This window comes from Amblyomma maculatum, chromosome 6, assembly GCF_055883805.1.
Source record: "Amblyomma maculatum isolate TAMU_Amacu chromosome 6, ASM5588380v1, whole genome shotgun sequence".
Taxonomy (NCBI): domain Eukaryota; kingdom Metazoa; phylum Arthropoda; class Arachnida; order Ixodida; family Ixodidae; genus Amblyomma; species Amblyomma maculatum.
Genome location: NC_139349.1, coordinates 100410040 through 100424871, shown reverse-complemented (window position 1 = coordinate 100424871; position 14832 = coordinate 100410040). Strand labels below are relative to the sequence as shown.

The following is a 14832-nucleotide window of genomic DNA, read 5'->3' as shown; positions in this document are numbered from 1 at the left end:
CCGCTTTTGCTGCTCGGCAGCTGTGCCACTGCGCGGACGAGTAACCCTCTTGTCTTCGCCATGCAGGTGCTCCTTCCTGTGTTCACACATCTGCTGTTGCCTGTTCTGGCTGCTGCCTGCGTTGACGTGCGGCTACGTTATCGTCATCACTACGGCAGTCATGAAGCTGATACCAATTCCGTAACAGCGGCTGAAGTCACGTTTACCTGGATTTCGCCACCACCTGGCTCTGGGACCATCCGTTCGTCGTGGGAAATACAATCGCCGCAGACATCATGTTTTTCGCCACCTATAAAAGATCGCCCGTGGACCGCGGCGCCTTGTGGGCTCGGCAGCTGTGCCACTGCGCGGACGAGTAACCCTCTTGTCTTCGCCATGCAGGTTAGAAAATCATACTCTCTTTTTGCAAAGAAATCGAGCAACTACTTCTTAATTCAGCTGCCGAGCCCGCAGTGTTGTACTTGTATTGTCGTTGAATGCTTTGCTGTTGTCCATTCGTTGCTTATGCAATCCGGTGACATAGAAACTAACCCTGGTCCTGACACTGCCGCCATACTTGCAGAACTACAGAAACTAACATCGGGCCAAAGCACGTTAATCAGCGAAGTAAAAGACCTCAGCAGCAGGTTAGTAGCGACAGACAGGTTACTGATTTGGCTCGCCGACGTGGCGGCATCAGTCTTAATGGATTCAACTTTTGTTTTAAGTGATGCGAGGTCCTGATAGTATGTTTCTAATTCGGTAATGCGCTTACTTAATTCGGTGATCGATTTCCCGGTCGTGATGGGGTTTAACGTCCCAAAGCGACTCAGGCTATGAGAGACGCCGTAGTGGAGGACTCCGGAAATTTCGACCACACAGCACACGGGCACCTTGCTTTTCGCCTCCATCGAAAAGCGGCGGCCGCTTTTCGATGGAGGCGAAAAGCAAGGTGCCCGTGTGCTGTGCGATGTCGGTGCACGTTAAAGAACCCCAGGTGGTCGAAATTTCCGGAGTCCTCCACTACGGCGTCTCTCATAGCCTGAGTCGCTTTGGGACGTTAAACCCCACCACGACCGGGAAATCGATCACCGAATTAAGTAAGCGCATTACCGAATTAGAAACCCACTATCAGGACCTCGCATCACTTAAAACAGAAGTTGAATCCATTAAGACTGATGCCGCCACGTCGGCGAGCCAAATCAGTAACCTCGAATCCAGAGTAGACGATGCCGAAAACCGGTCGCGCCGTAACAACTGTGGGCGATTCCTCTGCCCGAGGGATGCGCACGACAAACACACAGTGGGCCGTAGAACAAACATATTTAATCTCACAGGGATCTTGTCGTCCGGGTGGCTGCGGGTCGTTTCCGTGGAGAGCCGGGAGGGAAGCGGGAGCGACGAGCCAGGGACCAGGAAGCGCCAGGGACCAAGAAGAGAGCGCGACGGCGGCGCGTGCCTTCTTTTATAGCCCCCTCGCACGGGACCGGTTATCCCCGCGCGAGTGGGGAGAGGGAAACAGGCACGCGCGCAGGGAGCATTGGGAAGTGGCGCGGCCTTCGAATGCGCGGCGCGCCACGAGCCCTACATCTTCCCCCCCCTCAGCGTCCGACCCGGGCTCCGCCAACAGCCGGGCCATGTCCATGTCCGAGCCCGGGTCAGCGTAAAATATGAAAGCTTGTCGCCTGGCTCTGGCGGGATGCCATCTTAGCTGGTCCGTGGGACGGGAGAAGCAGCAGGCATGGCGGGGCTGTTCCGGCTGGTCCCTCTCCAGCAGCGGCCACATCCTCGGGGTCACAGCGCAGCTGGGCTTGGCCCTGGATACGCCTGGCAGCGGCCCTGAGCTGCTGCTCTGCATCGTGGACCCCTTGCCACGTGGCGCCGTGCTGGATGTACATTGCAGCAGGCGTTTTCGCCCCGGGCACACCTGGCTTCCTGAGGCCCGTACTCCAGGCCTGGGCAGCGGGCTCCACTCCAGACGCGTTGAAGACGGCCAGCATGGCCGCGCTGGTCACAATAATGGGCCACAAACTAGGGGGTACCCCCTGTTTAAGTGGCCCCTCCTTGAACCAAGCGCTCGGTGCGGTTTCCCGCCCCAGCGACGGTGGTTCATCTGGCTGCTGCAAAATCTTATCAGAATGCATTCTGAAAGAAGCAAAGACGTTAGACAAAGTAGTGCACTACCTTGGCCTTAGGTTATAGCGTCGGTTGCGAACCGGGTTGCTACCTGCATCGTTTTGAGCTTCCCCCGCTTCGCAGTTATCGTCCTTGCGAAGGTGGTAAGCTTTCAAGTCTGCGACGTGCACCGGACCAGCGGTTTCACCGCTCGCCAACAACCGCAGCTGGTAGGTGAGTGGCGTTGTCCGTGCCGTAACTTCGAACGGTCCAACCCACTTGTGCGCTAGCGACGCGGCGAAACCACGCGCTGCGTTACTAAGCGGGTGCGTTCTTTTCAGTACCAAGTCGCCCGTGTTGAAAACGACGTGACGACGACCTTTGTTGTACTGATCCGCTTGCTCCATGCGCGCGACATCGAGGTTTTCACGAGCCGCGCGCTGCGCTGCCTCAAGGCGCTCGCGGAGCTTTGCCGCGTACTGTGTAAGCGGAGGGGGCGCGGGCCCCGCCGCGTCAAGTAGGGCGTTCTCTAGCGGAAAAGCGATCTCTTTCCCAAAATTCAAGTAAGCAGGTGTCATACCCACCGACCTGTTCACGGTTGTTCTAGTGGCGAAAGCCAGTTCGGACAACCGTGCGTCCCAATCTCTGTGCTGCTCGGTCGTCGCAATCAGCATACTCTTAACATTCCGATTCACTCTCTCGGTTATGTTGCTCTGAGCGTGGTAGGGACTCGTTTTCCTGTGGCGGATTTGAAGCGCCCGACAGGAATCAACAAAGACTTTGCTTGTGAAATACGAAGCATTGTCTGTAATGAGGTCGGAGGGGAAACCGAAACGAGTGAATGTCTCCAACAGTTTCTCCCAAATCCGTTCTGACACAAGCTTCCTAAGGGGGAAAACCTCAACCCACTTGGAATAGTGGTCCGTTATTACCAGGATATATTGGTGTCCGCGCGCGGAGCGAGGGAGGGGTCCCATGATATCGCACGCGACCACTTGCCACGGATAGTTGCTAACTACCGGCTTCATCATGCCAGCGGGTTTCCCCGCCCGAGGCTTGGCTACCTGGCAAACAGGACATGTACGGGCGTAACCCAGCACATCCTTTCTCATACCTGGCCAGGTCGCGACACGGCATAACTTGTCGTAAGTCTTACTGCCGCTGCCATGGCCTGCCAGCGCTGAGTCATGGAAGTACTGGAGGAATCGTTTCCGCAACTTCCTCGGGACCACGACTCGGAAGGGGGATGCAATCGCCTCTTCCTCGTCAAGTTGGGGGATGTAGCGGAGCAGTAAGCCATCCTCGCCCAGCAGATACGCGTCGTACTTGCCCTCAGCGTTCCCGGTGCAAGCTGCACTACTCGCAAGCTCTGTCAGCACCCGCTGGCATAGACCATCTGCTTTCTGGGCCTCAATTAGCTCTTCCCTACTGACCGCTACTCCCCATGACAGATTTCTCTCTGCCTCGCTTCTTGGCAGGCGAGTAGTCGCCGCCACCAGCTGCTGCGCCTTCTCTCTCTCGCAGCACCGCGCGGCAACTCTGTCCGCCTCCTTTCTCTTTTTACCTACGCAGGGCGCGACACTCGTGTCCGCCCTCTCCTCCTCTCCACTGGCGGCGACGCCGCTTTCAGCAATGCTGGTCTGCGCCTCTTCTGCGCTTCTGCCAGCCTTCAACGGTGCGCGCGATAACGCATCGGCCACCTTATTCATGCTGCCCCGGCGGTACTCAATGGCGTACGCGTAACGTTGCAACGTCAGCGCCCATCTCGCGAGTCTGCCTGCGGGGTTTTTCAGCCTCTTTAACCACGAAAGTGCCTGGTGATCTGTCTGCACGGTGAAAACCGCTCCGTCTAGGTACATGTCGAACTTTGACAATGCGAACATTATCGCCAGGCATTCCTTTTCGGTCACGGAGTAATTCCGCTCCGCTGATGTGAGCGTGCGGCTAGCGAACGCGACAGGGCGCAGCTTGCCCTCGTGTTCCTGCAACAAAACCGCTCCTACACCGGCATCACTAGCATCTGTCTGCAAGACAAACGGCTTGTTCAGGTCGGGGAGGCGCAAACTAGCGGTGTTCGCTATCGCGCGAGCCAAGGCAACAAAAGCGTCGTTCTGTTCCTTGCCCCAGACCCACTTCGAGCCTTTTCGCAACAGCTGGTTCAACGGCCTAGCGAGCTCTGAACAACTAGGGATGAATTGTCTGTAGAAGGCAACCATTCCCAAAAACCTCTGCAAGCTTTTCACGTCCGTCGGGCAGGGGTAGTTCAGAATTGCCTGCAGTTTGTCATCGTTCGGTCTCAAAGTGCCATCATCAACCACAAATCCCAAGAGGTTCACTCTCTTCGATGCCAACTGCACTTTCTTTGGGTTGATCGTTATACCCGCACGTCTCATTCTTTCAAGAACGGAATTCAAGTGAATGAGATGCTCTTCGAACGACTGTGAGAATATCACGACGTCGTCGAGGTACGCCATCGCGTAGTTGAACCTTGCATCGCCCAGCACGATGTCCATCAATCGCATGAACGTGCTCGGTGCATTAGACAAGCCAAACGGGAGTCGAGTAAATTCGAAGAGCCCGCGGTGACAGGTGAATGCGGTTTTCTGAATGTCACCTTCCGCCACCTCAATCTGCAGGTACCCTCTGCTTGCATCCAGGACTGTGAAGAACCTTGCGTTCCCTAACGCGTACATCACAGCCTCGATCGACTGGAAAGGGTACGCAACCGTAGGCGTCAGTGAGTTGAGCTTTCGATAATCAACACACAGCCTGACCGAACCATCTTTCTTTGGCGCTAGAACCACTGGGGACGCCCAGGGACTTTGTGAGGGTCTCACCGCGCCGGTATCTATCATCTCGTCAAGGGCGCTGTCGAGAAGTTGTCTCTTATGCGCGCTTAACGGCCGCGGGTTACATCTGAAAGGGCGCGCATCACCCGTTTCGATCTCGTGCTGAAGCAAGTCGGTCCTGCCTGGTTTCTCTGTGAAACAATCCGAAAACGGGAGTAAAGTTTCTACGAGCCTTCGGCGCTGACTACCGGTTCCCGAGAAGGACGCGATAATTGCTTCTAATGGGCTACCATTCAGTGTCGCGGGGGAGCCCTCTGCGACAAAAGCGTGAACGCTCGCTCGCTCAGCGACGCATTCCTGCTTGGGTGCGCTAACAAAGGGAATGAGGGGGGTGAAGGGGCTGTAGCGATAGCCATTCTCCCCCATGTCAAGCACAATGCCTTCGCTCGAAAGAAAATCTCTTCCCAGAATAACTGGTATGGTTAAGCCAGGCAGATAGACGAAGCGATGCCTCCGCTTCCTGCCGTCAAAACGCAGGACCAGACGCACCGCTCCTTCCGCTTTTGTCGTCCCTGCTGCTAAGCTCAAAGGGGTTTCTGCTGGCCTGACACAGATGTTACATCTACGGCAGGCCTCGAACACATCATCACCGACCAGTGACAGAGTTGAGCCCGTGTCAATGAGTGCCGAGTAGCTTTGACCAGCTAACCGCACTAGCATAAAAGGGCTCGAGCGCGACAACATTCCTTGCGCTCTACAGGCGAGGGGGACAAAAGCCTCAGCGCCCGGTGACGCGGCGTGGGAGTACATTTCCCATTTTCCGCCGTGGCTACCACGAAATTCTCCCGCCGACGGCGACAGGCTGGTGTTACCAATTATGGCCGCCGGCGGTCCGCGTTTCCCTGCATACGCCTTGCTTGACACTCTCGTGCCACGTGGCCCGGCTGGTTGCAATTCCAGCAAAGCCGGTCGTTCACCTGCCGCGCGGACGGGGGATGCCGCGTTCCACGAAGCGGTTGGGGACGTCTTTCCCCTCTCTCCGCGCCTGTGCGTACGTCGCTGGCGAGCCCAGCTCGACGCCGCTGCTCGAACGCGTACGGGTCAAGAGCGCGAGGAATATCGGAGCCTTCCGCTGGCCTTTCCTGCCCTACCGTCATTACGTCTGCGCCTCTGGCGCGCGGCGCGGAGTCTTGGCCTCCGGCCCAGGCGCATCGCGGCTCTAGCGATTCGGCTGGCCTGGGGGGTGGCTGGTAGCGCAATTCAGCGAGTAAATCCGCCTGTACTACCTTCGCTTCCTGTGCTAGGGCCTCGAGGTTTGCAAAACCACGTCCCCGCAAATACGGTGTCGTGACGCTGGGGCTATGTCGACCCGGCCTTCACTTGGTAGCGTGCAGAGACTCGGGGTTGAAGTAGGATTGAATCTTCGAAGTTGGTGAAATATGTACAAGCAGGTTTAATGGCACTTTGAGAAAACTTATTTACAATATTTACACGAAAAAGAAGGGTACATCAGCAAAATGGCAAGCGTTAAGAGTTCATAGCGAGAAGCGACTGGATGAGCCGTTTACCCAGGGCCCAGAGCGACATTTCGTGCTCTGCAGCGTCCTTAAAACCCCCCTATGTCCAGCCCCTCTCTGAAGATGTTGACCAACCAAATCCAGGGCACGCCCCTCAGGTATCGGCATCCAATCGAACACATCACTGCACTGATGGTCTGAAGCACTGACTGGTCCGGCATTCATTCGTTGGGCGTGATCACTTGTTGGCGGGAAAAGCTTGGGAACGGCGAGGAGAGGAGGTACATTTCTATTCTTCAGCAAAGAAACCACAGGCTGGTTCTGACAAGGGGTTTTACTTCTCAGAAACCCGAGTGCACGTGGCGCCGCATAGGGCTCCCAACATGGTCCCTTTTCGACAATTGCAAATCTTTCCTGCATTCCCGGGAAATCACTTAATGGCCGTATGAGTCATGCTCCTTTCTTGTCCTGCCCGTCAGCGGACATGTCACTCTGTCGTCTCCTTTGGATAGGAGGCATTCATCACTGGAGGATAGCACTTCTCGACTGGAAGGGTGAACAAAAGAAAGAAAGCACTTCCTGCTATTTCCCGCAGGGGGACGTTTCTTTGTGTTTTTCCAGACGTTCTCTTGACAAGGTCAATTTGGCATTTGCAGGTTGTCCACAAAGCAAAACATGCTTACAAAACAGGATTCCTGGAAACAGGCTCACTTAGAGCCATTGGACCATCACCACATATTCACAAAACTTATCCATGCCCACAGGCGAACAATAGAGCGCGCAATTGCGGATGCTTGGTCGTAACAGCCTCCTCCCCCGCCAGAAGAGTCTCGGAGGGCAGCAGTCCCAGCTGCTGCATGAAGAGACGACTTAATGGCCTGCACGTGAACGCTTGAAGCTCGCTGTTGCTTGTCGCGTTGTCTTGATTGTTGTAGGCCAAATTGCTCGAGCTGTCTGAAACTCAACCACATGTCGAAGCAAGCACTCGGCTCCCGTCTGAAGAGACCAGGTCAAAAGAAAACTGCCATTGTTGTTCGAGAAAAGCCCACACTCAAGACGTTCAGGACCCACGTATTCCTAGAAAACCAAACGTGCTGCTTTACATAGTCACACATATACAAGCGCACGAAAAAAAAAAACCTGATTATCAATTTGGATACATGGTGAGGAACATCTCGGACCGCTTAGAAAGAGCGGCTAAGCGCGTCCGCATTCCCATTTAACTTCCCCTTTTTGTATCTTATTTCAAAATTGTACTGCTGTAAAATCAAGCTCCACCTAAGAAGGCGACTGTTCTTCGATGTCGCAGTTTGCAGCCAAGCCAGGGGACAATGGTCCGTCTCTACAGTGAATTTGGCCCCTCCAAGATAGCACTGCAATTTTTGAATGGCCCATACAATGCAAGCGCACTCTTTCTCTGACGCGCAATAAGCCCTCTCTCTAGAACTCAGTTTTCTGCTCAAGTAGAGCACGGGGTGCTCATTACCGTCGTCATCTCTCTGGCAGAGAACAGCACCTAACCCTCGATCACTGGCATCACACTGGACCGTGAATTCTCGGCCATAGTCTGGAGCTCGCAATACCGGACAGCTAATCAGCACAGCCTTCAGGTTTACGAAGGAGGCTTCCTTTTGTTCGTCCCAGACTACATTTGTCGGTTCTGTCTTGCGGAGAGCGTCGGTCAGAGGGCTAGCCAAAGCTGAATAGTTAGGGATGTAGTGATTGTAGTACCCAGTCAGACCCAGGAATGCTCGAATTTCCGTCTTCGTGCTCGGCCGCGGGTAGTCTGCTACCGCAGAAATCTTAATCTCGCTGGGTTTCCTGAAACCTTGACCTACATTGTGACCCAAGTAGTCCACGGTCGCCCTTGCCAGGCAACATTTCTCGGCCTTTACGGTTAGTCCAGCTTGACGCAAAAGGCTCAGTACAGCTCTTAGATGTACCATATGGTCCGCCCATGAGTCGGAAAAAACCGCAATGTCATCTAAGTAAGGCACTGCGAATGTTTCACACCCCCCTAAAACCCTATCCATGAGTCGGGAAAAACAAAATGGAGCATTTTTGAGCCCGAAACTCATCATTGTTGGCTGGTAGCTGCCCGTCGGAGTGACGAAAGCCGCGTATCTGCTGGCGCGTTCAGTGAGCGGTACTTGCCAGTATCCTCGAGTAAGGTCCAGCGTAGTCACATATGCCGCTCTACTGACCTGTTCTATTCTCTCCTCAATATTCGGAATAGGATACACTTGATCCCTGGTGAGAGAATTTAGCTTTCGGTAGTCTACCACAGGCCTAGGGTCTTTACCTGGAGCTTCTACTAAGATCATAGGCGAAGCATAATCGCTTTCCGAGGGTTTTATTACTCCTAATTCCAGCATGCGAGTTACTTCCCTATCCAGAATTTCTCTTTGCCTTGGAGAAAATCGGTAGCACCTTGATCGCACTGGCACGACTGAAGTCAGCTCAATATCGTGCTCAGTCAAATCAGTTCTGCCTGGCCTGTCCACGAAGCAGGCCTCAAACTCTGTTATTATCTCGCCCAGATCGGACAGCTGGGATTTCTTTAGTTCTCCTCTCTGCTCCGTCTTTTTGAGAAGCTCCTGAGCGTTGCTTCCTTTTCCGCTGAGGCAAATCAAGTTATCCCCCATCTCCTCGGGAAGGTTTAACGTTAGATTTACCACGGCTTCCTTCTGCACATAAGGCTTCATAAGATTGCAATGATAAATGCGCACTGCTTTACGCCTATCGGGGATTTTCACTGCGTAGTTAGTGTCAGAAAGCTTTGCAACGACTTCATCAGGTCCTTCCCACTGTACTTCGAGCTTATTCCTGAGATCATTGGCTTGCTCCATAGCTAAGTCCTCTCGGGTTCCACTTAGAAGTCTCGTGAGATTGCTAGACACCGGCGGCAAGAGGTTACTCTCAAGAACGTCCTCATTCCGCGTCTCATCAAGCTCACTTTCAAGCTGACATATCTGAGATGCCTCGCTCTCAAAGTTTTCTGACCTGCTATCTTCCGCATTTACCACTGTTTTAACTGCCGTTTCCTCCGCTGTGGATTTTTCTGGAATGAGCAGTGTAGCTAGTTCTCGCGCCTTTGAACGTGTTAAGGCTTGCACAACTCTGTCTCCGAAAAGGATGCCCCTCTTTCGCAGCAGCATGTCCGATTTGTTGGAGAACAAATACGGATAGCACTTAGGAAGCTTTCCTGAAACGGCAGCCTCGGTTGTTAATTCGCCGAAAGGGCCCTCGATGACCACGTTCGCGATCGGCAAGCACACACTCTGTTCCTCCACTACCTGGCGGATCCATGCACACTGTCCTGTATAGTCGGAAGGCGACACATACGCCGGGTGGACAACATCCATCGTTGCGGCCGAATCGCGCAGTACCTTGCAAGGCTTCCCGTTGACTACTAGGTCATGCAGGTAGGGTTCCAAAAGCTGCATATTTTCATCGCAGTCACTGACATACGAGAAAGCAAACTTTTCTTTCCGGCAGTTGACGGCAATGTGACCCTGCTCATTACACCTAAAGCATGTGAGCGGCTTCCTAGCCCCAAGCTTGTTATTTGTGTTCTGCACGTTGGTCACTTCCCCACTTTTCTCACTGCCGTCCTTTCTAGGGAATTTGCCTGAAGAAACCTTCATTTCTTCGTTTCCAACTCTAGCAAAGTGCCTTTCCTGACGGTTTTTCACACTGAACTTGGGATTGCGGGGCCTATCCACTGCTGGGTTGCTGAATTGTCGGCGCGAAGCATACTCCTCAATAAGTTCGGCAGCTTCAGTTGCCGACTTAATTTCGCCTCGGTCCTGTAACCAATTTCTTTCTTTTTCTGGGAGGCAGTTATAAAACTGCTCCAAAAGAATTCGCTCGACTACAGCGTCCCTATCACTGTAGGAATCAGTGCTCTTTAGCCACTCGCCCAAATTAACTCTTAAATTGTACAGGAATTCAGGGTAACTCTCGTCCCTGGACTTAGTAGCGTTCCGAAAACGTTGTCTGAACGCCTCGGCGCTAAGCCTATACTTTCTCAGAAGGCAAGTTTTGACCTTCTCGTAGTTGTCCGCGTCCTCCTTGCTCAGCCGCGCGACAACCTCCGCTGCCTCGCAGGGCAGAACCGTCAATAATCTCTGAGACCAAGTGTCTCGCTGGAAGGACAGTTTTTCGCAGGTTCGCTCAAAGTTAGCCAGATACAGACCGATATCCCCTGATATCACATATGGCTGCATGTACTTTGACATCTTGAAATCTGCCTCCTTGTTGAGAAGAGGTACCGCTAGCTGGGGACAATTGCCCGACCTCTTGCTCAACTCTAGTTCTAATTTCCGGAGCTCAATTTCTTGGTCCAGCTTTTTTGCTTCTCTTTCACGCTTCTTTTCCTCTTTTTCCCACTCACGTTCGCGCTCCCTTTCCTCTTTTTCCCTCTCAAGTTCACGCTCACGCCTCTTTTCCTCTTTTTCCCGCTCTTTCTGCTGTCTGAGCTGCTCCTTTTTTGACCGATGAGGTTCCATGCTTCACTGAGCTCCTCATCATCGGTTCCCAGATCAGTGATTGCCTTTATAATCAAGGGTTTTCGTGCCAAACCACTTGTATCAATTCCCAATTCCTCACACAATTGCAACAGTTCCGGTTTCTGCAGCTTTTGTAGGTCCATGATCGCTCCGAGTGTCGGCTACTTCCAAAACAACAGTGCAAACTACCAAACCTAAAGGCGTTTCAACACTTTTTACCAGTTCTAAAATCTAACCCTGTTCTAGAACCTGGTCCACATCAGAAGAAAAGCCAAGCACTCACCCACACATGCGATCGATGTTCCGAGCTGCTTTCTTGTTGGCCGATTGTTGCTCCTGCTTGTTGCTTGAGATGCCACCTCCGATCACTAGATGTTGTGGCTGGCAGATTCTGATCCACCTCCAATCACCAGATGTTGTGGCTTGTAGATTCAGATCCCACCTCCAGTCATCAGATGTTGTGGCTTGTAGATTCAGATCCACCTCCAATCACCAGATGTTGTGGCTTGTAGATTCAGATCCCACCGCTGCCACCAGTTGTCGTGACGCTGGGGCTATGTCGACCCGGCCTTCACTTGGTAGCGTGCAGAGACTCGGGGTTGAAGTAGGATTGAATCTTCGAAGTTGGTGAAATATGTACAAGCAGGTTTAATGGCACTTTGAGAAAACTTATTTACAATATTTACACGAAAAAGAAGGGTACATCAGCAAAATGGCAAGCGTTAAGAGTTCATAGCGAGAAGCGACTGGATGAGCCGTTTACCCAGGGCCCAGAGCGACATTTCGTGCTCTGCAGCGTCCTTAAAACCCCCCTATGTCCAGCCCCTCTCTGAAGATGTTGACCAACCAAATCCAGGGCACGCCCCTCAGGTATCGGCATCCAATCGAACACATCACTGCACTGATGGTCTGAAGCACTGACTGGTCCGGCATTCATTCGTTGGGCGTGATCACTTGTTGGCGGGAAAAGCTTGGGAACGGCGAGGAGAGGAGGTACATTTCTATTCTTCAGCAAAGAAACCACAGGCTGGTTCTGACAAGGGGTTTTACTTCTCAGAAACCCGAGTGCACGTGGCGCCGCATAGGGCTCCCAACATGGTCCCTTTTCGACAATTGCAAATCTTTCCTGCATTCCCGGGAAATCACTTAATGGCCGTATGAGTCATGCTCCTTTCTTGTCCTGCCCGTCAGCGGACATGTCACTCTGTCGTCTCCTTTGGATAGGAGGCATTCATCACTGGAGGATAGCACTTCTCGACTGGAAGGGTGAACAAAAGAAAGAAAGCACTTCCTGCTATTTCCCGCAGGGGGACGTTTCTTTGTGTTTTTCCAGACGTTCTCTTGACAAGGTCAATTTGGCATTTGCAGGTTGTCCACAAAGCAAAACATGCTTACAAAACAGGATTCCTGGAAACAGGCTCACTTAGAGCCATTGGACCATCACCACATATTCACAAAACTTATCCATGCCCACAGGCGAACAATAGAGCGCGCAATTGCGGATGCTTGGTCGTAACAACGGCTTGAAGCGCGGATGGCATTGCCTCATCACGCGCGCGACCTGTTCAAGATCGGTTGCCGTGGGATCTGCCCTCTTGTAGAGCTCCTGCATTGCGCGTACATACTCGAGGAGGCTCTCCTCTGGGTGCTGTGTGCGCAACGCTAGCTCCTCAAGCATCCGGCGTTCGTAATCGGGCGGCAAGAACTCGGCGCGGAAGCGATCTGTGAAGTCTGCCATCGACTGGAAGGCCGGCTGGCAGCGTCTCCACCGCGCCGCGCTCTCAACAAGTGCCACGGGGATTACCTGCGCTAGCACCACGTCGTCTGGGGAACCCAGTGCCGTCTGATAATCCTCGAGTTCTTGCAAGAACTCGTGGACTGACTTCACGTCAGTGTAGCCGGAAAAGGAGGGAACCTCTACATTTATCCGCGGACGCGAGACTGTCGCCGCAGCTGTGGCTTGGTTGGCGCTAGCCACCGAACCGAGCTGACGGGTGAACACCGACAACACTTCGTTCATCTGCCTCATCAGGGCGACCGCATCGGTAACCTGCGCAGACTCTACCGCGTCCTTTACCTCACTTTCGGACGCACTAGCGTCCGAAGCGGCGGCCCTATCTGGCACGTCTTTTCTCGGAGGCATTTCACTCAACAACTAAGGCCGGTCGGGAGCCTAAACGCGCACGACTACCACCTAGCCCGCATCAAGAGGCTAGTCACAAAGGCTAAACACTTCATAAAACTAACATATGCACAAAAAAAATTAAAACACAAACCGCCCGACACTAACAAACACGCACATAACCCAAAACAAAATGAAACACTGTACAAACACTACTATACTACACTCCGTGTCATCTGTACACACGATAGCCCTAAACTAAAAATGGCGTCGCGCCTAACATACAAAGGACCGGCCCGTCGTGTTGCCGTGCGCTGCCACGTTGGCAGAAAAATCGTCCACATGGGTGCTAATTCAGCCCCAGTTGGGTGCCAGTTGTGGGCGATTCCTCTGCCCGAGGGATGCGCACGACAAACACACAGTGGGCCGTATAACAAACATATTTAATCTCACAGGGATCTTGTCGTCCGGGTGGCTGCGGGTCGTTTCCGTGGAGAGCCGGGAGGGAAGCGGGAGCGACGAGCCAGGGACCAGGAAGCGCCAGGGACCAAGAAGAGAGCGCGACGGCGGCGCGTGCCTTCTTTTATAGCCCCCTCGCACGGGACCGGTTATCCCCGCGCGAGTGGGGAGAGGGAAACAGGCACGCGCGCAGGGAGCATTGGGAAGTGGCGCGGCCTTCGAATGCGCGGCGCGCCACGAGCCCTACACAACCTGCTATTTTATGGCTTACCTGATACTAGCTCAAAGGAAACGTCCTCTGAGTCTGAAGAACTGGTCACCCGCCTTTGCAGTGAAAATTTGGACATCACCATAGACCCAAAAGAAATAGAAAGAGCACATCGTCTTGGCCGTCACTCAAGTGAACGATGTCGACCCATTATCGTTAAATTCACTTTCCATAAGACAAAAGAATCCATCCTAAAAAACGCCAGGAAACTAAAAGACACCGACTACAGCATAGGAGAAGACTTTTCACATTCTGTCCGTAAGGCACGCAAACATTTACTACGTTTCGCGAAAGAAACATCTGATAAGTACGCACTGCGCTTTAAAACACTGTACATAGGCCCCAAGCAGTATATATTCGACGACTTGACGGAAACGGTAAAAGAAGTGCCATAGCAATCAACACTCTGCTCGCTCTAAAGCAACTCCCCGACAGCACACCCCCCGAACTAATCTTACCTTATCTGCAGTATTTACTAACATACGAAGCTTTTTACCGAAACGGGAAATCGTATCTAGTCGTGTCTTATCAACCAACAGCACCCTTCTCATTCTTACAGAAACGTGGTTAACAGACAATATCAGTGATACCGAAATTTTAGCTGCGCTGCCCAACTTTAAAGTTTACCGTAAAGACCGGGAAATAGCCCGTGGCGGTGGCGTGCTCATAGCCGTACATCAGCAGTTTTCAGCATTCTTAATCAATGTAGATTCTAACTTAGAACTGCTATGGCTGCTCTGCCACGCTGCCCCCCGAACTGTGCTGGTAGGAGTCTGTTACAGGCCACCGCAAAATGATCCGGACTTTTCCTACAAACTAAACAATGTGCTGAGTGAACTGACATCATCGTATCCTAACGCAGATATTGTTCTTTTTGGTGATTTCAATTTTCCCACTACTGACTGGCGTAACTACACCTCTATGACAAATTCTTCAGAAGCAAAAAATTTTGTCGAGGTCTGTCTTAACTTCAACCTTACCCAGCTAATATTAGAGCCAACGCGCATTGCGCAGAATTCCGCCAACACTCTAGATCTGATATTAACCAACAGCCCTGATAGCGCAACAAGTA

At 52.8% G+C, this 14832-nt stretch overlaps 1 protein-coding gene across 1 annotated transcript; it reads left to right on the top strand.

Annotated features, from left to right (window-relative positions):
• The first annotated feature begins 251 nt into the window (after positions 1-251).
• LOC146186424 (uncharacterized) lies at positions 252-14223 on the top strand. The gene is made up of 3 exons (XM_084605682.1): positions 252-626; positions 1021-1238; positions 13734-14223. Exons 1-3 carry the CDS (start codon positions 376-378, stop codon positions 14153-14155), a joined length of 891 nt encoding a protein of 296 aa, XP_084461808.1. The 5' UTR covers positions 252-375; the 3' UTR covers positions 14156-14223.
• The last annotated feature ends 609 nt before the right edge of the window (positions 14224-14832 follow it).

What these genes read in the sequence shown, in the direction of transcription:
- LOC146186424 (XM_084605682.1), top strand. Translation starts at nt 376, where the DNA reads ATGCAGGTTAGAAAATCATACTCTCTTTTTGCAAAGAAATCGAGCAAC. An exon ending in GTAAAAGACCTCAGCAGCAG is followed by an intron (nt 627 to 1,020) that starts GTTAGTAGCGAC and finishes CGTCTCTCATAG; the next exon opens with CCTGAGTCGCTTTGGGACGT. An exon ending in CCGGTCGCGCCGTAACAACT is followed by an intron (nt 1,239 to 13,733) that starts GTGGGCGATTCC and finishes GCGCGCCACGAG; the next exon opens with CCCTACACAACCTGCTATTT.